Raw genomic sequence first — 24,231 nt, 5'->3', positions numbered from 1 at the left:
CACATTTCTTAATGGGCAAACGGCCCCCAAATAGGTTACTTTGCATCCAGGTTTTAACAGAAACTCTTTGTGTCAGGTAGGTGCAGATGGGATCCAGCTTTATGTTCATGCTGCCAATGATGGTGTCTCTTGCTTTTCACGTGTATAAACTATTCGTAATAGTTTGAAAACTGATCTTCTTTTTGTCTGCCACTCCTCCCCAGATGGCGTTAACATACCTATTAGGAAACTGATGGCAGAAGGGGTGATGTGGTGCAGTCTGCAAATCTGTAGTCTCTTCTGGAAAACTGCGATTTTTTTTTTTTTTGCTTAAAAACCTGATGAGCAAAACACTTGGCTTAGGCACTTCTGTAAGAGAGAGAAGTTTGTTGGCTGAGGTGCTGTGCAAGTCTTGAGCTTGATGGAAAAGTGAGTGAATTATGTACGGCCTGAGAATTTCTGAAGCCAGCAGCAACTTCTGGAAACCGTGTGTTGTTAGATTTGCTGGATTCAACCATGCTGTATAAGAAAGGGACTGGTGGAGATACCTGTCTTGGAGATCAGAAGGCATGAGGATGTAGGACTGCAAAGCTCAGCTCCACTTGATTTGGAGGGACGTACAGGCAAACGGTGTTAGGTTGTAGGGTTTTTATTCAAATTAATTTAATAGAGAAAAGAAAGGGAGGCAGATCTGCTTTGTGTTTAAAGTTAGAATGTAAAGCTAATATTAACACGATCCTCCAAACTAAACCAAGTCTTATTTTGGTTTTTATTTTGTAGTAATACAGTATGTGGGTACAACAATAGGACAGTTGGTTGCACTGAGAGAACAGAGGTAAAGCTGCCATGACTGAAATGGACCCAGATATGAGTAAGTTGAAGAAAAAGGTCTGACTGATCTCCTTCCTGGAATATGGAAGAAGTTAGCACATAAAGCTTAGAACAGGGATTTTTACTGAATCTATTAAGGCAGGGCTAGTAACAAAGCACAGAACAAGATGAGCATGCAACAGCAGCAGTCACTGAGCGCTGAAGGAATTAACTGACCCTTTAAAAATCGGATAACATTTTTTCATGTGGTTTGCTCCATGGCAGGCAGCGTAAGACTAGCCTTTTCCATAAAACAGCCTCTGTCTAGAGAGAAAAGTTTGGTTGTTTAATCTCTTCCTTAAAGGATTTATTTTGGAGTCATCTGGAAAATTAATTACTGTGTCAAAGGGATGGAGGTTTATGCAAGCATTGCAAGATGGGCAGCAAACTGGTGAAAGGAAGGATGTGTGTACTGCAGTGAAAGCTGAGTTGGAGGCACGAGTCATGAGACGCGTATTACGGCTCATCCATGACCTTGGCATAAAAAGTAAGAGTATGGAGATGACAAATTTGTGATGAAACAAGTCTGGGAGAAATGAGCAATAACAGAAGGAGGAGGATAAATGTGTTACACAAGATGAGGTCTGAAACTCCGTGCTGAAGTTTTTATAATGGTAGAGTCAGAGGGCAGGCACGCGCCTCGACAAAGCCAGGGACAGAGTTCCTGTTGTGATCTGGGGTTTGTCAATTTGGAAAGAAAAAACAGCAGGTGACTGGGTTACCGAAGGGGCATGATGGGAGGACGAGCTTGAGCTTAGCTTTAAGGAGCGAAATGCTTCTAGGCCAGTTGGGAAGTGTTGCTGCCATTATACCCGGCGTTTTGCAAGGCTTTGCACAATTAAAAAGTGGAACAAAGAAGTGTTAAAACGGCATCACCAAGGAGGCGCTTCAGGCCGGCCTAAGAGATGATCAAGGGAGACGTGTTAAGGTGATGTGACATTGCTTAATAATTTTAAGCGATGAGAATTCATCAGGGGAACAAGCTCCGGGGATGAGGAGGAGGAATTACCAAATCTGAAGAGTTGAGCGGGTGCAGTGAGGATAAGAAACCCATCTGGCTGAAGGTAAAGCTTGATGAGCATAGGAAGTAAATTGATGCCATTACCTGTTGTTTTGACGTGTGTGAGGATCCATCCCAGAAGTTCCTTCCAGTTCTGTGGCTTCTCTGCTGTATGGCAAATTATTTGAATTAAAGTATTTTTCTTTCATCTGACTGGCCTGCGGAATACAGCATTTTTATAAATAGCTTTCTTTGTCAAGACTTCCGTGTGACCATGTAAGAGGAACAAGATAAAATGTCTGAAGTTAGTGCTGCCAATACTAACGTCGATGGGTTTCTAGGTGTCAGCTCTCTAATTTAAGTATTGCATCCCATACAGGGGAGTCCTTTCTAAAACCTTGTCATGTCAGAGAACGATGAAATTAATCATGGAACTGAGAATGAATGATTGCTTATGTCGTGGCTTGATTTAAGGCCTACTTTACCCCAATGGAATCAAGTTCAAAGCAGTAATTTTATTTTTTGAAGTTGTGATAACGCTGTAAATAATTGAGTCAAGTCAGTTCAGCCATGAAACTGCAGTTCTTTTACTTGGTTGGGAATTGTCTGACGTGTCTTGCTTGATGTTCAGAGACCTTACTTTTATTTAAAAGAAAAAAATAGTGGTGGGCCATAGGCTGCCCTGAGTGCTGCTGTGTTTGGGAACGAGGAAGGATTTCTAGGAAGCTGGAAGAGTATTAGTACTGGGCCCATGTTTAAGAGTAAATGGGACGTTGGCCAACCTGTTGCGGGTCTAGGGAATTAATGGAATGCCTATAACAGGACTTTTAAACGTAAAGGTAGAGGAAATGCTAACAAGAAACATCCAAAACATGACTATAAATTAGAAAACATAACAGGGCAGGTATGTGCCTAGCGGGCACCTGCAGAGATTGCTTCTTAGCTCTTTGGTAACAAAAATATTGAAGTGCTAACCTGAACCAAAAGAGTGATTGATTTTAAAATCTGAAGATGATTCAGTTTCTGGTGGGAGTTCTTAGGAGTGAAAAGCATCACTGACATGAAGCAGTACCTGGGTGATGAGGAAGGCGGGTGCAAAATGTGTGTTAAATGGACGGGTAGGAGGAGCACACAACGTAGCTGAGAGTCCTGGGGTCAGCAATAATGCCGGGAAGCAGCAGGTGCAGGGCTGCGCAGCTCAGTTTTGCAAAATAACCACATCAAGGATTATCGGGTAGGATGAGGGAAATTGCTCTTTGTATGGGAACTGATCTGGGCGTGACGACTTCTGGTGGTAAACTGGACACAATTCCAGTTGCCGATGGGACTTGCTGCCCTCCTCGTCATCCTGGTCTGCTTTTCTCATTTGCTGCCTCCTTTCTCCTGCTTTGTCTTACCGGTCTCTTCCCGTGCCCAGGGGGGTCGCAGCTTGGTTTCCAGCGTACCTGGTGCAACCTGGCGCCTGCTGTGGATGCGCTGGGGATGGTGCAGGCTCTTTGTCCACCTTCTCTGGGAAGGCTGCAGACGGCCTTCAGTTGAGGACATCGGTTTTTCCATGCATTGTAAGCAGGCTGCTGTCAGCGTGCCTTTCTGTAACAGCACGTGGTTAGGGGTGCTCTGTGGTCCGATTTTTCACTTTCTCAGTATATCCAGGTAGTTCTTAATGAGTCAGAAATGAGGTAAAGAAGGGGTTTTGCGGGCTTGAGCACCGGGAGGTGAGAACTCCTGACCTCTACCATGGGGTTCTCTGTGCTGTAAAATAAGGCTGGCGCTTCTGGCAGGTGGTTGGTCCTTATTCAGCTGATGATTTGTCTTGGTAGCTTCTCTAGTTTTATTTTTTAAGGAGAAGACCTCACCAAGGAAAACTCGTGTACGCTAATTGCCAAAGACCCTAAATTCAGCTATGCTATTGCTACAGCAGGGCTGTACAAGAGAAGCGTGAGCTCTCCTGTCCGAAAGCCTGAGCTGAGATCTGTTCCTGATGCTGACAACGCTTTCTCTTTTCTCTGTAGGTTCAGTACTGTGGCTTGCTGTTTCGCCATGAGGGCTGGCCCCTGTGCATTCACGAGAAGATTGTAGTCCAGCTGGCTTCCATTGACTGGCGAATCTTGAAGCCTGGTGACTTCTACCTGCAGGTGGTTCCCTATCTGAAAAAGTCTCCACGGATTGTATTGAAATGTTTGGCGAAGGACAAGCATAATGTAGAAGAAGTTGTGATTCCAGAAGTCTCCTATACCTCTATTTTCACTCTGGAATGGTTGAGTACTATCAATGGAGAGCGGATGGGTATAGCACTGGAAAATTGTTTACTAACCACTGACGATAAGATATTTCGTGTTCCCTGGGATAATGTGGTTAATCCTGAATTTATAAACAAACCGAAAGTAATTGAAAATAATATCATCACTCCAGAAATAGCAGAGGAACCTTCAGCTTTGTGCCTCCCTATGGACCATGCTGAGTGCAGCTCACCAGACCTAGAATCTCAGTATCTACAGGAACCAAGTCCAAATAGAGACAACCTGGTTAGCAGCCCAGCTCCACGGTCAAGTGAAACTCTTGTTAATGGTGTGTGTACAAATCCTGTGCCTGAAGAGGACTTGAAAAGCGACATTGAAGGGGAGTACGTTGAGCTTGCAGAAGTTTCACTGCCCTGCTTTGGGCCACAGACTGGCTCTTTAACCCAGTCAGTGTCTTTAAGTTACCTGACTCAGCCCAGGACACGAGTGAATGCATCTAAAGGCAAGCACAGGTTTATTGTCATTCAAGACAGCACCTACTCCAAGAACTTAATTCAGCCAGCACTTATGCAAAAGGAGCGCTGTCAGATGGACAGTCTGAGGACTTCTACAGAAGTTCTCGAAAATGTAATTCCTTTGGAAAGCGACAGGATGATGGCCCATGAGGAACTGTCTCCAGAAGGTCAGCTGGTGTCAGGTGGTCCTGGAAGCATGGGGAACAGCTCTCCTGCGGCTTCGTCTCCTGCCTGCGGTGCAGGAGATTCCTCCCCTGGAGAGCAGGAGGCCTGCAGTGAACACTCGATCGATTGGCGATACGCACTGTGCAGCTACAGTGACGTGTGTGCTGGAGATGGTGCCAGCTCTAAAGCACAGATGACTGGTTCTACTGGAAATATGCAAGTGGAAGGCGATGGTTCTAGCAGAAATCCTGGTGTTGATGTATTGGAGCACAGCCCGGAGACAAATCTAGATGCTGCTGCTGAACAGGGGATTCAGAAGGGACTTGGAGAAGCGCTGGCAGAGTGTCAAAGTGAGGTGACACAGATGGATCCCTCTTCTGTGTCTGTCCCGGGGCCTTTGGGACCACACTGCGCGCTGAAGGAAGATCCTGGTGTTTCTTGCCAGAGTGTTGGTGAAAGCATTGCACCGGTCCAGGCCGCTGCGTCGCCTGTTGTGCCTGAGAGTTCAGATGTAGGTGTGGAGAGAGGCTCTCCTTCAGGGAACGTGACAGATGGAGCAGCAGTCCGTGCTTGCTGCGGTGATCAGGAAGAGAACGTGAGTTCTCCGTTAAATCCTCCGGAACAGATGAACCAAGGAGAAGTAGATGAAGTAGAGCTGGGAAGAAGAGAAGGCCCCGAGGAAGTCAAAGAGACTGAGCAAACGCTGGCTGTAGATGAGAATCAGACCTGCCATAGCTACTGCTCTGTCAGAGCTCCTGCGGGTGGACTCCTGTCAGAGGGTGAAGAGCAAGAGGTCTCTGCTTGTCAGCATAAGAAAGGTGAAGAAGCCGTGCTACTCCCAGCTGCTCTGTCAGCAGAGAGCGAGGAGATGGCAGGGCAGTTAGATACCAGTGATCCTTCGATGGGTCTTGACGCACAAGCAGAAGGCTCAAGTCAATTCAAAACCCTCAGGTCTGGAGAGAGGCATGAGGAACGACAAAGACGGGCAGAAAACCAAGGCCATGGAAGTGAGGCGAGCTCTGTGCTGAACCCAGAGTGCGTTGCAGCACAGGACTTGCAGGGAGGGGAGGAGAACCAGGGAAGTTTTTGTGATGGGGAAAAGTCAAAGACTGGAGCCTTAAAAACACTGGAATCCATTAAGGAGGAGCTGGAGGTTGGACCGTCGTCCTCGGGGCCTGCTGAGGGGAACCCGGAGCCCACCGCACTGCACTCCCACCAAGAGGCAGTTTCTGGAGCACCATCTCCTAAAGGTACAGCAGCTGGGTGTTTGTGTGGTTACCTGGTTGAGAACAGGTAGAAAGCAAAGTCCTCTGGAGCTACTGCAGAAAAATACTGACTGCTGGGAGGCTTAGGGGTGGTAGCACAAACTGCAGGAAAGCTGTCATTTTTCATGGCTCGAACTTAGCTTTGCCTTCAGAGCTGGGTTTAACGTAGTATTTTGTTCAGCAATTGTCTGCATATTTGCATTTTTGCAGAAGAGTTCTGGCGTAAGAGATTTTTAATTTCAGTTAATCTGATTGCTGGTAACCTCCACCCGTTACATTCATCACGTGCAAGTTACGGATGCGCTCCATAGGTGTGCGTGAGAACAGACTGGCCAACTGCCCGGGTCCGTCCTGGTTGAGCACTGCCTGTATGAAGGCAGCTGTGGCGAAAGGAAGGAGCAGGGGATGGCCCAGTGAAGTACCAGCTACAGGACATGACATGAGATCAAAACATTTACACGCTGGCAGCTGGTGCAAGAGGCGAACTGCAGAGCTGAGGGATTCCCCACCATCTCCTTCCCTCTCTCCTTTCCCCTCCAGCATGCTTCTACCACCTTGGTTATCTTTCAAGTAGGAGCTGTTTAACTTGAGTGGGAGAGCTAATATTAATTTTTCAGGTGGGAACACAAAGGCACAGAGAAATTCAGGTCAAACGGTGGGTTTAAGCAAGTATCGCTCAGACTTCTCGATGCCTGGGTTTCCGTGCTGGAGCTGTGGCCATACAGAAGACGTTAAACTGTCGGTCTGGGTCTCTGCCTCTTGCACCGGGCTGCAGGCAGCGCGCAGCCTCTCCGACACGCTGCTGGCTTTGCCTGGCTCTGCCGAGTCTGGAGGCTGTAGCTAGCTCGATACGCAGATCGCATCGAGAAGCGCGCGCGGCGGGGGCGGGTGAAACATGCCATTCCAGTTCAGCAGCTCTCATCGCCGGGACCCCTGGCTAGGAAAATTACCCGGCGTGAAATATCAGAGCGAGGACGCTCGAAAGGGTTGGAGATGTGCAGCTGCACATCGCTAGGGCATGTCCGACCCTGCGGAGGGACGGGCTGCGAGCTGCTGTTCTCGGGACGTGTGGCCAGCCTCTGCTCGCAGCGTGGGGATAGCAGTCTGCCTCGCCACTGCGGCACCCCCTCTTGAGCTGCACAATTATTAGCTTGTCCGGTGTCCACAAGTCCCATTTTATCTGAGGGCTTAGTGGGACCTCCTAACGGAGGAGCTAAAGCCTCCGTTGGTTAATAGGAAGCTTTACTTTACACCTACGCCAAGTATGTTAATTCTGCAGTTAGGCAGGCCCGCTGTTGCCGAGCGCTTCTGATACTTCTGCGGTGACGAGGGTTGCTGCTCTGTGGGGCGGAGGGGTCAGCTCAAACGTTTCTGTTCATGAAGAGTGCGTCTGTCTGAGCATCCAAAACCATGAACAGCTATAAGAGGTGTCACACTGCCCACCCGCAGCTCCTGGGGGATGTGTGCCAGTAAATGAGCGTGCTGCGGGATCCGGCCCCCTTGAATTAAGCGTTCTGCGCCACCCCACAGCAGGTATGGGGCGATGGCACTTCTGACCGAGCCGAAGCTGGCTTGGACTTCGTGCTTGCACAGGACTGGGCCTCAGAAAACCTTGGCGGTGTGGAGGGCAGGCTGTATGCTTCCCCTGTGACTCCAGTGGCTGCTTGTTCTGCGTTCCCATCTCTTCTGCCTAAAATTAGCCAAGTCCAGCTGGTGGATGAGATAATAAGTGCGATGTTCTCGCTGCTCCGTAGGACAAGTCTTGGCTGCTGCTGTGGATTTCAGCAGTGCCGGACCCCTCCTGGGCATGTGTGGAGCTTGTTTTTAGTGAAAGACAATTTAAATGTTTCTGGGGATTTGGCTGAAATAAGTGATGTGCTTGTGGCCTGATTCTGGTGATGTCAAGCTGTGGCACTGCCATGAAAAAGACTTATCTGAATCTGTACAACAGAAGAAAAAACCTAAATGATTAGAAACTCCCCAAACAACTGTGTAAGGCATAGGGCAGCTGAAGTATCCGTTAGCACTGGGAGTATTTCTTCTTACAGTCCCAGCTACGGTATTTAAGTTTAATCTATTCAATTACACTAGATTACTTTGAGATCCAAACAAGTTATTCATCTCCCTTTATCTAGCCCCTTTAAACCCTCAGAGACATCACAATAAGATAATTTGGAGATAAAATTACAAAGTGAAGCAAACGTCCCGGGCTTGGTCCTACAAAAGCACTTTCCTCTCACAGCCGCTCAGTCTGTGGGCGCGTTGAGTCCTCGGTAACCGGCTCGTGTCGGGGTCCTTTTGCTGCTGTGACTGCAGACTGTGCTTATCTCGCCCCAACTATAAATAACAACCAGGCCCGTTCCTAAGTGTCACTGGCCCCGTTCAGACCCCAGCTCACACCTCGGTGGCAGTGGGCAGCCGCACGGTTTGTTCTCTGGGGGGTCTTTGTCAGCTCGCGCGTTAAAGCAGACGCTGGCGATTATATCAGAAAACACTTTCAGAACTGGGGCATCCGAGTTTGCTGCGTCTGCAGATTTCTCCTGATCCCTCAACTCTCTCCCCTTCCTCCTACTCCTGTTCACAACCTGAGCTTATTTTCTGCACAAATGTGGCCTGGCTTAGAAAGCTTTTGAGGCAAATGTGACCCATTTTGAGTCGGTGGCTTAAACTTTGCGCTGGTTCCATTTACAGAATATCTGACTGCTGGTTTTCCCTAAGGACTGACTTTAAACGAAAGTGAATTTTGAAACTTTGCAGCTCGGGAAAAGAAATCCCTATATTTAGGGGTGGAAAATAACTTGCTATTCAAGAAATTGGCTGAAAAGCCACGCTGGGGCATACTCAGCAGCACCTGCTGGGGTGTTTCAGTCCCGCTCCATGTTCCTACGTGGTGTTAGCATAGATGATACGGGCGCCGGGGAAGTTTGCAGGAAAAATGCTAATGTCTCTTTGAAATGCACACAAGCAAATCATCCTCTACCGCTTCCTTAACCTCAGGGAAAGGTGGAACCTGCAAACACGGCAAATTCAGATGTCCCAGTTCTCAATTTGCTTTTTGATGTAATCCTCCGCATTCTACAATTTCCGCTTGAGCAAGTGCCTCCGCCCCGGATCGCAAGGAGCGCGCGGTGAGCTTGGGCCTGCTCCGGGACAGGTGGGGTCTGCAGCTCCCCCTGCGCCCCAGGGGCCGTGTCTGGTGGGCTGAACAAAAGCCCTCTGGGTTTGGGGAGCTGCTGCTTGCTTCCGAGAAGAGCTCTGAGGCAGGGCTGCCCCGTGCAGTTGTGTCTTTCTCTTGCCCGGTGTGGTTCCTTCAATGCAGCCATGCTCCCTTTCTTGTCTTCAGGTGTCACCCTTCGGTTCTCTTCGCAGGCTTTCTGCATTTAATGCAAATTCCTTGGCTACAAATGGCCTGTGAGCTTGCTGCCGGGCCGTACAGCTCCCTGAGATGTTCTCCCCCAGAGTCAGCCGGCCCTTAACATGAAACGTTCGGGGCGTGATTTACTTGCCTTGGTGCTACCCCAGCCACGGCGGATCTGCCCCCCTCTGAAACACCACCAAAGGAAGATCTGGAAGCGTTGTCCAAAGCAAGCGAGCTCTCGCATTACAGGAAAACTGAGGCTGAGGCGGTGTCAGGAGCAGAACTGAGCCCTGATGTGTCCCGGAGCGGCGCAGAGGCCTGGAGCCATCAGCCCAGCTTACGTGGCCAAACGCAGCAGGCGCCAGGCTGGGTCCCAGGGGTGCTCCCTGAGAGGGCCATTACCGGGGCTCTGCAGCGAGCCCTCGTGGCTCTGGGGCACAGCCCTGGAGCCCCTCCTGGCTTCCCCCCACGCTGGGTATTTTTGCACAGCGAGCCACGCTGCTTGGGGCGCTTCTCTTACCCACTTTAGCAATTTTGGAAGCGGTTGGGGCTGAGCCTCAACCTGTAAATCTCCTCTGCTGCTAAAACTTGTATCGAAAGCCACTTCAAGGACTGCTTTGTTCCTCGTCCTGCTCTTTAATGAAGTATTGGAATCTGTTGGTAAATAAACTGAGTCAAGTGTCAGCATTGTTGCTGCAGCAGGAAGGTAGGATGGTTTAAGTCAATTGTACATAGCAATTAAAACGTGTGACTTCATAGCAAGCACATAAATACGCCACTCTTTTATTTCCATGAAGAAAGGTTCGTTTTTGTTGGGAGATATGGAAGTGTCATGATTTGCAGTGAAATGTAGCATTTTTTCTGCAGTATCTCTCTGCCAAAGAGTAGGATAGCCTGGCTGTGGACCTCGGATCCCAAAGACATGTTGCTGGCTTTTAATTCTTAGAATGCCGGGAAATGGGGAATAATACTTCTTCCGTAGTAGGTAGACGACGACTTCTCTCCATCTGCCTTTCCATGAAAATTGAAACCCAAAATGAGGGGAAAGCTGGCATTACTTTGTGCGTAGTAATTAAGATTAACTTTGGAATCAGATGAATGTGATAAGTCGTTTTCAGAGCTGAAGTGTCAGGGATAGGAAGCATTTTCTCCAGTCCCCGAACCGAGCTCATGGGGCTAGTTGTTTCCTTCTTCAGGGCTTAAAATAGGTTTTTGCCTTTCACGTTATCTGTTAATTAAAAAACCCTGGGAGAGCCGAACGAGGTCTCTTTGCTGGCTAATTCCCAGCTGATTTGTCAGCCTTGAGTTGGCTTTGCCTTTTCAAGAAGTAATCTGCAAGTGGTGTCGGGGGAGTCGCTCTGCTCTGATGGAGCAGCTCTCCCTGGCAGAAGCTGGCTTATCGCTTCGGTGTGCTCGAGCTGCTGGAGCCCAGCCAGGGGCTCGCACTGCTCCAGACTTCGGGGCTGCCAGCAGACACGTACTGCTCGGTACGGTACCTCTAGGAGCAGGTTTGAGTACAAGAATCTTGATCTGAAGTGAGTTTTTATAACGTGCAAACTTGATGATAAACTGCTCCTTTTTTTTTTTTGCTGGAATCGCTGTAGCGTTCGTGTTACAACTGGTTTTGGAGCAGGCGTGCTGCTGGCACGAGGACTGGAGGAGCTGCGGGGCGCTGGGGCTGGGGGCACGTCCCTCCCTCCCTCCCCAGTCGGGGATTTACCTGGGCCCTTTTGGGTGGAGCTGTGCTTTAGCTTCTGCCTGCTGCTTGTCTTCCAGGGATGGTGTTGGAAGGGGCCGAGACGGTAAAAGAAGCGACTGGGACGGCCGTGTCGAAGCCAGCGGGTAAGGTCTGCGCCCCGGAGGACACCTCAGCGGCTGCTGTTCCCCCCAAATCCCCGGCTTCTGGGGCTGCCTGGGGTGGCCGGCCTGCACCTTCCATAGTCAAGGATGTGAACCCAGAGGTGCTGAGGAGCGGAGTTGCCTGCCTGCCAGGTGAGTAGCCGAGCCGCAGTGCGTCTGGGCAGTGGGGCTGTGGCAGGGCAGAGGAGCCGTGCCGTGTTTTCAGGGCTGCAGTCCCGGTGCCAGTCCCGCTCCTTTCACCCCGAGCCTCTCCAGAAGCAACGCGTTCAGAATTCTCTAAAGTTTCTGAATGGGAAGGGCAGGAAGTAGAACTTCCCTCCCATGAAAGTCATGTTAACTTGCTCCAAAGAGTCTTAAAATGTGAACAAAGCATGCGTGAGTCAGAAATGCCGGGTCTGTGGGCTCATACCACTAGCTCAAAACGAGGAGAGTGAGGATGCAGCTAATGACGGGCTGGTGGGCCTGACATCAGACCCGGTCAAAACAATAGGAACTTGATTCACTCGGTAGATAATTAAAGGATGAGAGTGTCGAAGATGCTATTTGACAGTGCTCTTGTAAAACCAGTTTTATTTTTGGTAATTAGAAGTTTGGTTGATTAAACGTAGCTGCCAAGGTAGAATAGATTTCTACAATACATTTGATTTCATGACGCATAGCGTTGAAAGGAATATCCCGATGCAGTGTGGATGAGCAACATGTGGGATGAACGATAGCGTAGCTAAATAGCAGATGACAAAACTAGCTATCAAGGGAGGACTTCCCAGAATTGTTCTGCTGAGATCAGTGGTAGGTCAAACATTATTCACTGTTTGTATCTGATATGGCAGCAGATATCAAATTGCTGCGGATAAAACTTCTTCTGGATGGGACAAATATTGGCAGAGCAGTAAACAGAGCCGAGGCTGTTGGACAGAGCAGCCAGGATCGCTTGGAGCGCAGGGCCCAAACAAGAAGTCTTTGTGTTTAACTAAACATTAATTTAAACAGAGGAAGTGAGATCTACCTCTCCAGTGAGAAACAACCGTTTGGCAGCATCTGCTTCAGCACCCCCGGGGGTTTGCTTCCCTCTTGTCCAGCGTGGTTCAGGGAGAGAGCTGCATTCGGGCAGCTCGGGAGGCACTTGTGACCTGAAAATTGCCCCAAGAGTGGAGAAGAGGCTAGGCAGAGGTGTGCAGCATGGGGACGCTGGGAAGGAGAGCAGAAAGGCAGCACAGTGGTGCTCCCCCTTGGTGCCGGGGCTGCGAGACCAATTTTGACCCCAGACGTTTAAAGGGGAGGGAAGGACTGGTCCGGTTAAGAGTGGTTCTGCTTCTGCCTGCTTGGTGATGCCTCCCAAATAGTTCAGGGTGTTCCGATGTCCAGAGGTGGCACAGCAGAGGGAGACAGCACTTTATTGCAGCTGAAAGGGAAGCCCCGTGGTGGGAGGCTGGAAGGTTTGTTAATCTCGTAAGGGGATTGAGGATCAGGTTAAAAAAAAACACACCTTTGTGTCAGAAGGAGAAAAGGGAAATAGGACTTCTCCAGTCTTCTGGGCAATGGTGAGATGAGAAACCAGGTGTAGGGCTTGCAGTACCTGCAAGCACATAACTTAGCATGGTAGGTAAGTAGGTCTGCTATTCAGGTTGGACACTTCTAAGGTGCGTGTGCCAGCCAAAAAATTCGGGGGTTCATAGCGGAACCCATGGCTGTTGCCGCAGAAGAAGCCTGCCTGCGTGATGTGCTGCTCCACCGTTGTGCTGCATGGGAGGAATCTGTGACAAACGTTAAGTCAGATGCCTTCGGATGCGGGGTGAAGGGATGCGCATTTGAAGCGCGTGGAAGAAATGAGGTTTGGGCTTGATGCCGACTCCGAGGGAGCTTTGGTCTAAGAGAGGAGTGACGTTCTCTCTGGGAGCTGTACGTGCCGGCTCTCCCTGAGGACTGCCCACTGAAATCCAAAAGGAGACGCCCGGGGGAACGCGTGCATCACTCAGTTAAATGCTACGTGTTAGACATCGGTAATGATACGATAATTACATTAGAAAGGACAGATTTTACGACAAGCAGAGAATAAGGAGTAATTAATAGACTAGGAGGTGATGGAATTAGTAAGAAATTTTCCTTTCAGGAGTGTTTCATTCTGGTATTCTGCTCTTGAATCATCTGGTTATGTCACTGTCAGAGACCTAGCCCTGGTGGCTGTTGCTTTTTTGACCTAGTCAGGTAACTTCCTAGGCTCCTGTGTGCTAATTAGAGGTTTAATCGAGTTCTGGTGATGCCCAGCCTCCCTGAGGGACACAAGAGCATGCTTCAGTGCAAGGAGGTTTTTACTGAGACTGGTTATCCCGCCATTATGCCTGTAACTGACTGCTTTGCTTTTTTAATTTGCCGATGAACCCCTTAGCTCAGGAAGCAAGGTGTAAGCTTTTTCTCATTCCTCCCCAGTTCTGATAACGCAGCATTTCAGGAGTGGCACAGCTGCTCCCGAACCACACAGACATCGGAGCTTTTCGCCCTGCTGTCAGCAGGAGAAAGCCGGAGCCGCGGCTCTGAGCCCCGGGAGGCAGACAGCCTGGCTTTCAGCAGTGCCCATCTGTGCCTGTGGCCCTCGCTCAAGTCACGTCCTAGAAGCAGGCTGGGATCACACCAGGGCAGTGTTCGGTGCTTGGGGCTGTCCACCTGCACCCGCTGGACCTCTCAGCTCACACCTCCCGCAGACGGGGAGAGAGGTGGTCCGGGGCAGGGAGCTCAGAAGAGGGAGAGAGGCTTTGCTTTCCCGAGGCCTCTGTTTTTGTCTTGTGCTTGGGAATTTTTCCCCTATCTCATTCCATTTGTATGACAGGAAATGCCTTCTGTTTTTGTGAATTACTTTTCACACAATAGAGGTGTGGCCCCTGCCGTTCTCCAGATCACTTACCTTCCTGGTGGGGCGCCAGCTCAGGGCGCTCTCGCCTGACCGCGCTCGCTCCGCGGGCCTGGCCGCTTCTCGATGGGCAGAGGCAGCTCTGGGCCTCCGAAGTGGCATGTCCACCTGCTCCTTTCCTCTCCTTAGCATCTGCAGAGGGGCTCAGACATAATTCCAGTCCTCCTCTTCATAGTTCTGTCATAGCTGAAGCCCAGAGCCCCAGTGTCACTTAGTTCGGGGAGCTCCTGGGGCAGGCTCAGTTCCTGTGGTGGGCTGTGTCTTGGGGCTTTTGGGAAGCGGGGCTCAGAGAGCATTTGTGGCTGGCTGAAGCAGAGGGGTTTTCTTCCTCTGCGTGTCACGGCTCAGCTGTGCTGCCCGAAATGTGCCTCAGCCGTTCCCTAGGCACTGAGCCAGCCCTGGAACTGAGGAGATCCTGGCACCAGCTCTGCCCCTGCCGGAGCTGCAGGCAGGTGAGTGTGCGCTGCTGGGCACCCACCCCACGGCCCCCAGGGAGGAGCTCAAGGCTCCTGCTGCAGGGCCTTGCGCTCAGGCAGCCCTGTCTGGCTGTGAGCCTGGCTCAGCCTGCGGTGGGTGTGCTCGGTCTGTGGGGGCAGTGTGCGTGGTTCCGCAAACCCCTCGAGTTCTCTCATCTGGCTGCGCCCGGGTCTGGGCCGTGCTTCGGCCCTCTTTCATCCCCGTCTGCCTTTTGGCAGGATGGAAATGGGAGGTGGGCAGAGTACGCGGCCGTGATGGACGGTCTGGGGTCCTGTGTGATACTGGAGCACAAGTGGGCGTGAGGTTGTTTATCTTGAGCTTGAGATTCTTGCTCTTCTCCAAAGGTTGTGTTATCATTCGCCAGCTTCCACCAAATTTGGTGAGGAATGTGAGGTTGGGTAGGAGAGAGCAGTCCAAATTTAATGCTGCCCTGAGAGAAGGACAAGCAAAGCTCAGCTAATTCACTCTCGGGCAGCATTTGGATACTTCAGAAGTGTGTTTACAGCCCACCACGATGTGCAGCATAGACTGTATCTAGTTCTGTGCAGCATTCCCAGGAAGGTGATGAGGGTGGCAGCAGGGGAGTGAGGCGTTCACACCTGGAACCAGGCTCTGTTAGTTTGACATCCTTACATGACTTTATTTTCCTTCCCTTTACAGGTACCAGAGATAAATCGGGACGTGCAGTGGCGATAATAACGACGAGGAACACGGTCTGGTTAAACCCCCACTGCAACACCACTGAGCTTGTGCGCCTCCTCCTGTACTTGCACAGCATCCCAAGGTTTGTGGCACTCGGGGGCTGACGGGGGCAGCTGCTGCCACGTCCGCTTGTCTTGTGGGGCGTGGGAGCTGAGGCAGGGAATGGAACGGGTTCCTGTTGCCCCAGGAAGCTGGTCCAGGCAGTCCCGAAATTGTACAGGTGGGGATCTGCTGGGTGAACTGGCTTGTGTACAGCAAGCATCTTGGCTGTTGTTTGTGTGCGTGTGGATGGAGTTAGGTGTGTACTGAATGTTTTTGTGCATTGCCACGGATCCAACCCATTCTTGCTATTCTTTGTTAGCTCAGGAAATGGGATTTGGGAGCTGCGATGGGGCAGTCATGCAGCAGCTCCGTGATGCAGCGTTGTGACATGGTATTTGAGGGCCAGGCCCCCAAGCTGAGAGGGAGGGAGGATCTGCAAGGGTTGTGGAAGTCTCGTTGACTTCCACTGTTGACTAACGTTACCTCTTTTTCTCTGTCCTTGCAGACCCGAGTGTCAGGCTTTGGGTCTGACTGTTCTTGTGGATGCTCGTCGCTGCTCACCGGTTCCTGCGCTCTTCAAGGCATTCAGCATCTTGCAGGTGAGCCTTGAGCTCGGACAAAGGAACGCGACTTGGCTTGCTGTCCCGGTCGGATGTTATATCTCCGTCTGCCGTGTGTCTCCATCTGCCACCTGGCTTTGGGAGATGGAGTTAGGCACCCAGCCCTGTCTTAGGAGGATGACCTGGGCTTGCCAGGCTGCAGACGAAGCAAAAAAAAATCAAGGAAGTCAGAGTTAGAGAACACCCCGCCAGTGTTGCTGCCATCTCTATGCTGAGAACTGTTCCCAAGTCAAAATGCTCTCATGAATTGTGCTTGGAGGTGCTGGCCACTGCACTGAGGGGCTGCGTGAAATACGCAGGGATTGTTGCTGCCACAGGGGAGGGAGGAGGAGCAGCCCCTGCCTGCTGCAGAGGGAGGGGGAGGGCACTGCTTGTCAGACCAGGTGGAAGAGCACATGCAGCTGTTGATGTGGCTGCTGGTGAGTGATGGGAATCGGACGTGCTGTAACTTTAGACTGCTCCAGGTCGAAGGTTTTCTATCAATCACTTGGAAAACAAGTGGGTTGTGTTGCCCCTGCTCCCAGATCACTTCTGTCTGCTGTTATTAGAAAGCCAGAGGAGATGCTGGGTTGTAGCCATGACTAATCTTGTTTAAGCAGGTGTTCCTTTTAAATCAGAGCTCAGGTCTCTCAGGGCTCAAGCTCTGCAAACTGGAACAGGGCAATGTTTTAATGAGGCTGGTGTCTCTGGTTTATGTGCTTCGGTGCCACATCTGAGAGTTGGGGCTGAGTCAGAGCTCTGTCCTCCTGCTTCCTGGGCTGGGTGGAGCTGGGAGCTGTATCAGTGTGCTTGTTCTCTGGGGGAAGGAGTTATCTGGTGCCCTGCTCAGTCCTGCAGAGGTACCAGGCATGCATCTTCTCTTTTATGCTGTGTCCACGTGGCAGTGGGCTTGCTCAGGCTTCCGAGTGTGTCCATGTAGGTTGCAAGGTTGAGTTTTAGGGGGGTGAATTGGAAATCAGCAACGTGTTGAAACACAGTGTGCTTTTGGACCACTGCTGGGTCCTCAGTCTCAGAGAGAGTGGCAGGAATAACGCGCTCCTCACCCTAAGCTTCCTCTCCTCTGAAACGGGGAGGGAGGAAAAGCTTTTTTGGCACTACTTGTGTAATATCCTGCCGTGGTGTCAGGTTGGCTCTGAGCACGGGGTAGAGCAACAGTTAGTTAGCAGGGATTAATGTGCTGCAGGACAGGTTGCTAGAGCTGGAGGTGTGCTGCAGGTAACAGTGACTGACAGAGGCTGATTACTCTGCTTGTGGCTTGCTGGTCCTTACCCTGCCTCTCTGGCAGACTCTGTAAACGAGACCTGTTCGGCTGGCTCATCATCTGGTTGTGGCACCGGGGTAATCCCCTGGCTCTGCCGAGCCGTTTGGGGATCCTTAGCATTTACTTCTGGTTTGCCCCTGTGTTCCCACGACAGGGCTCTCATCTGCTCTGAAATAAGGACGGAGAAGCTTAGAAAACTGACTGTAACTACAACCAGGCAGCTAAACTTTCTAGAGAGCAGCAAGGTTTGCTGGGCAGTGGATGCTGGATCGCAGTCAATGTGCTGTGCTTGTAGGGTCACGGAACAGATGTCTCCTTGGGGTCCTTTCTGAAACCCCTGATACATCTCTGATCTCTGGCAGACTGTCTCTGGAGAGCTCATTTCTCTGCTCTCTACTTCAACAGGATTTTATCTACCTGGCTTTTGTGAAGCCTACTGTGAAAATGTGGGTGGAATCTGTTCGGTGTTGGGATCCAGTGTTGCTTGTTCGGTTCTGAAGGGATGTTTTCCTCTTGACTCAGCAGTGAGGAGCACTTCACAGTGGATGAGCACCGATCAGATGACCTAATGCAAAGTCCCTTCCTGCTGCAGCTCTCGGGTCTGTTAACCCTACAGAGCCTCCCTGGGGAGGGAAGGCTTTGATCCCAGAGGTTTCTGGGTCAGTGTCTGTCAGGCTGAGGAAATAGCTCTTCCATTTTCCATCTTTCTGGAATGAATGTGCAAATAGAATTTTTAAGTGCTAATAGGCAACTTGTGGTGCCTGCAGGTAGCTTTCCTACAGCGCCGGGAGAGCCACCTCGTAAGCTGGTGAAAGCTTCTCACCCTCTTCGCCTCCAGTTGTCTTCTGCAAGACTTTTCTTCCCCATCCTCTTTCGAATATGGGCGGATGGGCACTGCTGGCAGTCTTTCTGTCCCGGAGAGCACTGGGACCAGAGGCAGAATCAAGTGCTGCAGCTAACTTGAGAAGAATTAGGAGATGCTCTGTACGGAGGAGGAGAAGGGAAGCGCGCAGCGCGTGCGTGCTGCAAGAACAGATCACGCTTGTTCCTGTGGGAAGCTGCACAATGATGCTTTGGAGCAGGATTTGTGCGGAGGTAAATGCTGCCGTGATGTTTGGTCGCAGCTCTCCACCAGCTGGCTCCGTGCAGTGGGGGCCCGCAGGGGAACTTTGCCGTGCAGCAGTAGGGCTGATGCCTCGGTCAGTGAGCAGGCAGGGCACTGACAGCGGTGTGTGTGCGTGTGCTGGGCTTCACTGAACAGATACTTGTGGGATTTTCCTCTGCCTGAGCTCTCAGAAGCACGACGCTTCCGAGCACCGTGCATCAGTGTGAAAGCTTAACCCTGCTGCGCCTGTGTGCTGGACCCGGAGGGGAGAAGTCTGTCTGTGAAGCCAGGGATACAGTAGCAGTTCAAAGCAGGAAATTTCTGTGTGATCCTTGCTCTCAAGGGATGCGTTTCCAAGCCCTGTTACTTCAGCAGTGTGGAGGACCTCGGTCTGATGTTAAAGACCAGGAAGCTCCCGTTGCTCCGTTAGGAGTGCTCTCTCGGAGATTGTGTGGCACTTGGGGGCTGCCAGGGCTTCAAACTGTGCTGATGCTGTTAGGTTTGGCCTTGGGCTTCCACCGGCGTCAGGAAGCTAGAAGGGGGTTTGGAGCTTTTCTTGAGGAAGATGCAAGAAAGTACGTAATTCTTTCATTTAAAAAATAATAAAAGGACCAGCGTTTACCCTGCTGCTTTCTGAGCTGCTCTTGATGCCGCTCTGTTTTTTTGATGTCCCCATTGTGGCTGTGCTGGGAGGTGTGGAGTTCGTTGGAAATGCGGGACTCGGTATAGTTGCTTCCACACAGCTGGTCTTGTTAGCAGAGGAGGCAAGAGACTGGGCGAAAACCTGCGGGAAAGCTGCTGCAGGTAGCATCCTGCTGCTTCCAGCTCTGCCTGCGTCCCGGAGAGCTTCTGTGAACCGTTCTAGTCCACTTGGGTGGATCCCTCAGGGCTGGATGAGTCTGGCTTTTCTTCAGCTGTTTAAAGAACAAATATGGTGAAAAATACCTCATTTTTCTGGAAGTATTTCTTTCTCTTGGATTGGAAAGCCCTGAGCTTCTCCCCTGACAGCTTAACTTGTGAATGGTTTTTCAGTTGCTATTTTCAGCAGCAACAAACAAGCAAATGAGTGTTTGGCTGCAGTAACCCCATGTTACACCATCGCTACCTTTATCCTCTCTCAGATTGCACATCTCATGACTGTTGGAGTAAAAGAGGGATTGTGAAATGATAAATTTCTTTAATTTTTAGAGTCATGACCTGCCTTGGCACTGTGGCTAGTTCTCATCCTGCAGTACTTTTTAGCAGACAAATTTAGAGCTGCATCCTACTGTACTTTTAGGCAAATTCAGTGCTGCTCACACAGCTGTGATGTCTCCCCGTGCTCTCTTCAGATGAGCTTTAGTATTCACCTAATTCAGCCTAATTATGCAATACATCCTTTTTGGCCTTTTGATCAGTGTTCAAATAACAGTGAAAGTGTGAATGAAAGGGATTTGAGACAGCTGAGAAACCTCTGACTGTTTTGGGAGGTGTTTCAAGCTGGGACTTTTTTTCCTGCCTGTTCAAAAGGATCCTCTTTCAGCACTGCAGAGAAACGTCTTTTCCTTTGCTCTGCAACCTCTGCTGCTGCCCGCACTTGCAGGATTGGGTTGTGCTGGCGTTGTTTCTTAATTGCCATGCTGGGCCCAGCGTCAGGTTGGGCAGCTCAGGCTCTGCGGGGCGGTAGGCACCTGCCTCTGCGCTGGAGCATTTACTTAAGCAGGGCTCCCTTCTTGCCATGGGCTCCTGCGTGCAGGTTCCCTACAGCTCAAGCGATACCAGGACGGATTTGTCGCTGGACAGGTTCTGAGATCTTTGCAGAGGCAAAAGACATCTCTGAGACATTTAGATGGGGTGGCTCTTAGTTAACCAAACGGAATGACAGCTTCTTGCTATCCGGCTCCAGGCATCGTGCGTTTAGTGGGCCCTGTCGCCATGGTCTGAATGTTTCTGCTACGTTTCCCCGTTCCTGCTGTTGCTCTCTGCCTGTTTCTCACTTCCCTGTAGAGTGCTTCTATAATTGGAGAGCTGATCCTGGATCGCAGAGTTTGAACTACAGCTGCCAGACGTCCCTTGGGATGTCCAAATAGGAATTTCTGTTGGTTTAACACTAGCAACAGGATGCGAGTCCTTGATTGTGAGTTGGCAGTAAGTAAAGACGAGATGACATTTTTTGGCACTGCGTGGAAAAAAGCTTCCTTTCGGTTAGGAGAAATGACCAGGAAAATTATCAAGAAAAAACTTGGACATTGAACATAATTCCTTTTAGTTATGTTTTTCCTCCCCCGACATGTCCCGGTGTATAAGGCAGCTTTTTTTTTAGTGTAGCCGAGACCTGACCTCTTTCATTGCCTCCTTAAATACTGCATGACTAGTTGATCTGAAGCAAACTAGGACGTAGCCCTGGTGCTCTGCAGAATGGCCTCCCCTGTTCCTGGTGACTGCCTTCCAGGCTTCCTAAACACCTTGGAAGGATAAATTGCAATCTCTTGTACAAAACTGGTACGGTACATTCTCCTTAGCATCCTGGATGGATAGGTGATGGTTTTGCACTCTGTTCTCTTTTAGGACATGGATCCTCATTGTATTCACGGAGTACTGCTTCTGGTTGAAAGAGATCTGACTTTTCGGGTGGAGAAGCCGGCAGCAGGACAGGTAATGGAACTGTTTGTCCAGGGCTTGCTGGGGAGCCGTTGATTTCCTGTTTAACTCCACGCAGCGAGTTCTCTGTCCGCTAATACATGTTTATTCTCACATGAAATCTCTGTAGTTGTTCTCTGTATTTTATGGTTGTGGTCTATTACGGGTGTGGTATTTATAGGGTTGTAAAGTTGATGCGAGCTGAACATATCTCTGTCATGCTGTGTTTATTGTTGAGTCCATCACCGACATGTGTGCCGTAATTATGTCAGGCTGCTGGGGCCCTTGAGACGCAGGGGGTTTGCTGGGGGCACAGAGAGCTGCACGGAGGAGTCCTGCACCACTAACAGTAACGGAGGTGCTTTTCCTGCTCTTCTGTTAACAAGGGAGAAAATAGTTGGTCAGGAGGAGATCACATTCTGCTAAATCCCGGGCTCCATCCTGTGAAGGTACTTGGTGCTTCGCAGGCTTTTGCATGTCTCACGTTCCCTCTCCTCGTTGCCACTGCTGTCAGCAGCTGAGAGACTTCTGCAGGAGGGGGAAGAGGAGAAGTGTACGTGTGTAAGGGTCCCTTTGCAGCTGAAAGGTCTGGGAAGACGAACAGAAGGTGCTAACGGAGGGGGGAAGATGATCTCAGCATCACCAGCCACCCCCACTAGAAGTAAACCTGCCTTGGTGTTCCACAGCTGTACACGAAACGCAGGCTTTCAGCCTCTCCCACTGTCCGTGGTGAGCGAGCAGAGCATCAGGCTGCATCTTAGTCATCTCCCCCTGCACCAAGCCTGTTGTGAGCTGCTGGACTGGACTGAAATTCTGTGCCTGCCACAAAATCCTGTAGGTTTCAGAGTAGGCCAGGCCCTCCCTGTGGGTGAAAACATTGGGAATAGCGTCGTGTTCGCTGTGTGTGTGGTGTGCTGCCCTGAAAGGCTAACAAACAGTAAACACTCTTAGTCCCTTTCCTCATTTCCCCCATGTGAAAGAATTTGAAGCGCACAAGTGGTGTGCAGGTGTGTGCATGCAGGCAGAGCTCCAGAAGACGTTATTTAAAAGCGCTGAACAACTCCAAAGTGTGTAGGAGGAAACGGCAAAGACTGATAAAGTCACACGGGAGGAATTGGAAGCATCCTCGCTATTTCATAAGGAGGTGAAAACTTCACAGAGTATGTGTGGGGTTAAATGTCTGCACCTGAGATCCTGGTGTCTGGGCTGGCTTCCACATACCTTCAGGAGCACTTGTCTGTTTCTCTAGCATGCTCTGGTGAGGTACTACAGGCTCACGGAAGGCAAGTTATCAGCGTCAAAATCTAGGAAAGACTTGGAGCAAATAGCTGCTGTGGTGCCTGGAGAATTGAGGGTAGGGCAGAGTCTGCTCTCCGAGAGGGAGATCTCGGAGGTTTTCCAGGAAGCGAGATGGGGAAGCTGGGGGCTGGATTTAACCTCTCAGGCTCTCCAAACAAATGCAAATTGCAACCCAGTGTGTGAGCATGTGAGGGAGTTGCTCTGCTTATACTTGGAGGTATTGGCTCTAGAGAAGGCTGGCTGCTGCCAGACTTCCATCACAGATGTTCTGCTTGGTAAAACAACGTGTTGTGGCCTGCGTTCCCTCAGGGTTCGCCCACAAAACTGCACAGCAAACTGCTCTAAGATTGAATTGATTTTTTTTTTCCTTCATATTCCAGATACACACAGTGTGCCTTGTTTCTATGCAAGATAAATAAAGGAAAAAGAAACGCCGTCTCTCGTTAACCTTCCCCTCCTCCTTGCCAGTACTCACTGCCCTTTTCTCTAATGCCAATGTGTTTTTATTTCTTCTATTCCCATGCAGTTTGAGATTCTCACCTCCATGAAATCCCTCCATAAGCACATAGACAGCTCACAGCTGCCGCTAGAACTGGATGGGACCTTCCCTTATTGCCACCGGGACTGGTTAAGCTTCCGCATGGTAAGTAGGACGTCGTGTTCTCCGGTGTCTGAGAGAAGGAATGGCAAGGTAACGGGGCTGAAGCAAGAGAGAGGAGCCTGTCAACAACCAGGCCTACAAGCATTAAAAGACAGTGCTTCCTCTAACAGCTGTGTATGCAGATGACAGTTTCTGTTATCAAAAGGATACTACTATTGTCTCCCTAAAATGGATGCGCTCTGTGGCTTATTAGCATGACTGGAGGACCTATAACTTTAGTTTTTAACTCATCTGCTTGAACTGCATTAATTCAGGTTTGACCATATTTTGAAGGGAAAGAAGAAACAGAATCCTGCTTTGTTGTTTGTGGCACTCTACTTATACTTTGAGGCTTAAGGGCAGACGCTTCTTGTGCTAATCTCAGGAGATGTCAGTACCCAATCATCAAGAACTAAAAAATATAAAACATGGTTAGATCTTGTTGGGTTTCGGGCAGCTTTTCCAGACAACACTGAGCTACTTAGTGAAAACTACTGTCCTGGTGGGAGTCAAACTTGGAAGTTCCCGATAACCATTTCAGATACTTAAAGGAACATCTCTTTCCTCCTTTGTTCACTTGTTTACCAAAGTTGTCATCAAATTTGAACTGTTTAGAAAACATCTAAACTGAAAAGACGGAGAAGATTCAGCCTTGGGGTGCATTTTATTCCTCTTTGAGAGCTGGCCGTGTAAGGCTAGGAAACCAGCTTCCCCATGCAGGGTCCGGTCAGCGAGTCTTAGGAGCGGGATAGCAGTAGGAGGCAGTACCAGCCGTCTGTTCCTTCTCCTTGTTTTGCTGCTGTGAGTATGCCTCGGTACTGCGATCCTGTTTGACCTCTGTGGAAATGTTTGAGGCGACCCAGGTTAAGCCTCAGGGACAGAGGGGCTGAAACTGCAGCGCCCAGACGCAGTTTGTGAGGGAGGAAGCCCCAGCAAAGGGTGCTGCAGCCACCAACGCTGCGTGCACTGATGATATTTGGCAGGATTGCCGACGTTGCTGGCCATGCAGCAGGGGATGTGCAGACTGCCAGAAGTCTGCAAAAGTAGCATCTGTGGCGCCAGTACCCAGCCCCGCGTACACCCTTGCTGTGGAGGGCGCGTAAGTCCTGTGGCTCGTGTGCTTGTTGAATCTTTACAAGCTGTACTGAGACATGATTTGGCACGCTGAGATGAGACGGGATTAAATCTCTGTGAATCTGCGCACAAATTGGCTGCCTTCATGTTGCGTTTGATTTGCTCACCCCGGTGGATGACAGAACCGTCACCTCTGCTTCCAAACGATTCAGCGCTCGCCTGGCTCCGAGCTCGC

The 24,231-nt window shown here is 50.3% G+C and overlaps 1 protein-coding gene across 2 annotated transcripts in view; it reads left to right on the top strand.

Moving 5' to 3' along the window:
• The window catches only part of PLEKHG4 (pleckstrin homology and RhoGEF domain containing G4), an 88,270-nt gene that overhangs the window by 17,305 nt on the left and 46,734 nt on the right, over window positions 1-24,231 (top strand). For both annotated transcript variants that reach the window (XM_035543800.2, XM_035543799.2), the window contains exons 3-8: window positions 3,862-6,019; window positions 11,169-11,384; window positions 15,295-15,418; window positions 15,884-15,977; window positions 20,912-20,998; window positions 22,809-22,925. In XM_035543800.2, coding sequence (XP_035399693.1) covers window positions 3,862-6,019; window positions 11,169-11,384; window positions 15,295-15,418; window positions 15,884-15,977; window positions 20,912-20,998; window positions 22,809-22,925 — 2,796 coding nt within the window. The remainder of the gene's footprint in view (window positions 1-3,861; window positions 6,020-11,168; window positions 11,385-15,294; window positions 15,419-15,883; window positions 15,978-20,911; window positions 20,999-22,808; window positions 22,926-24,231) is intronic.

Source organism: Cygnus atratus, chromosome 12, assembly GCF_013377495.2.
Source record: "Cygnus atratus isolate AKBS03 ecotype Queensland, Australia chromosome 12, CAtr_DNAZoo_HiC_assembly, whole genome shotgun sequence".
Taxonomy (NCBI): Eukaryota; Metazoa; Chordata; class Aves; order Anseriformes; family Anatidae; genus Cygnus; species Cygnus atratus.
The sequence above is the reverse complement of the archived record's forward strand: the minus strand, read 5'-3'. Positions and strand labels throughout refer to the sequence as shown.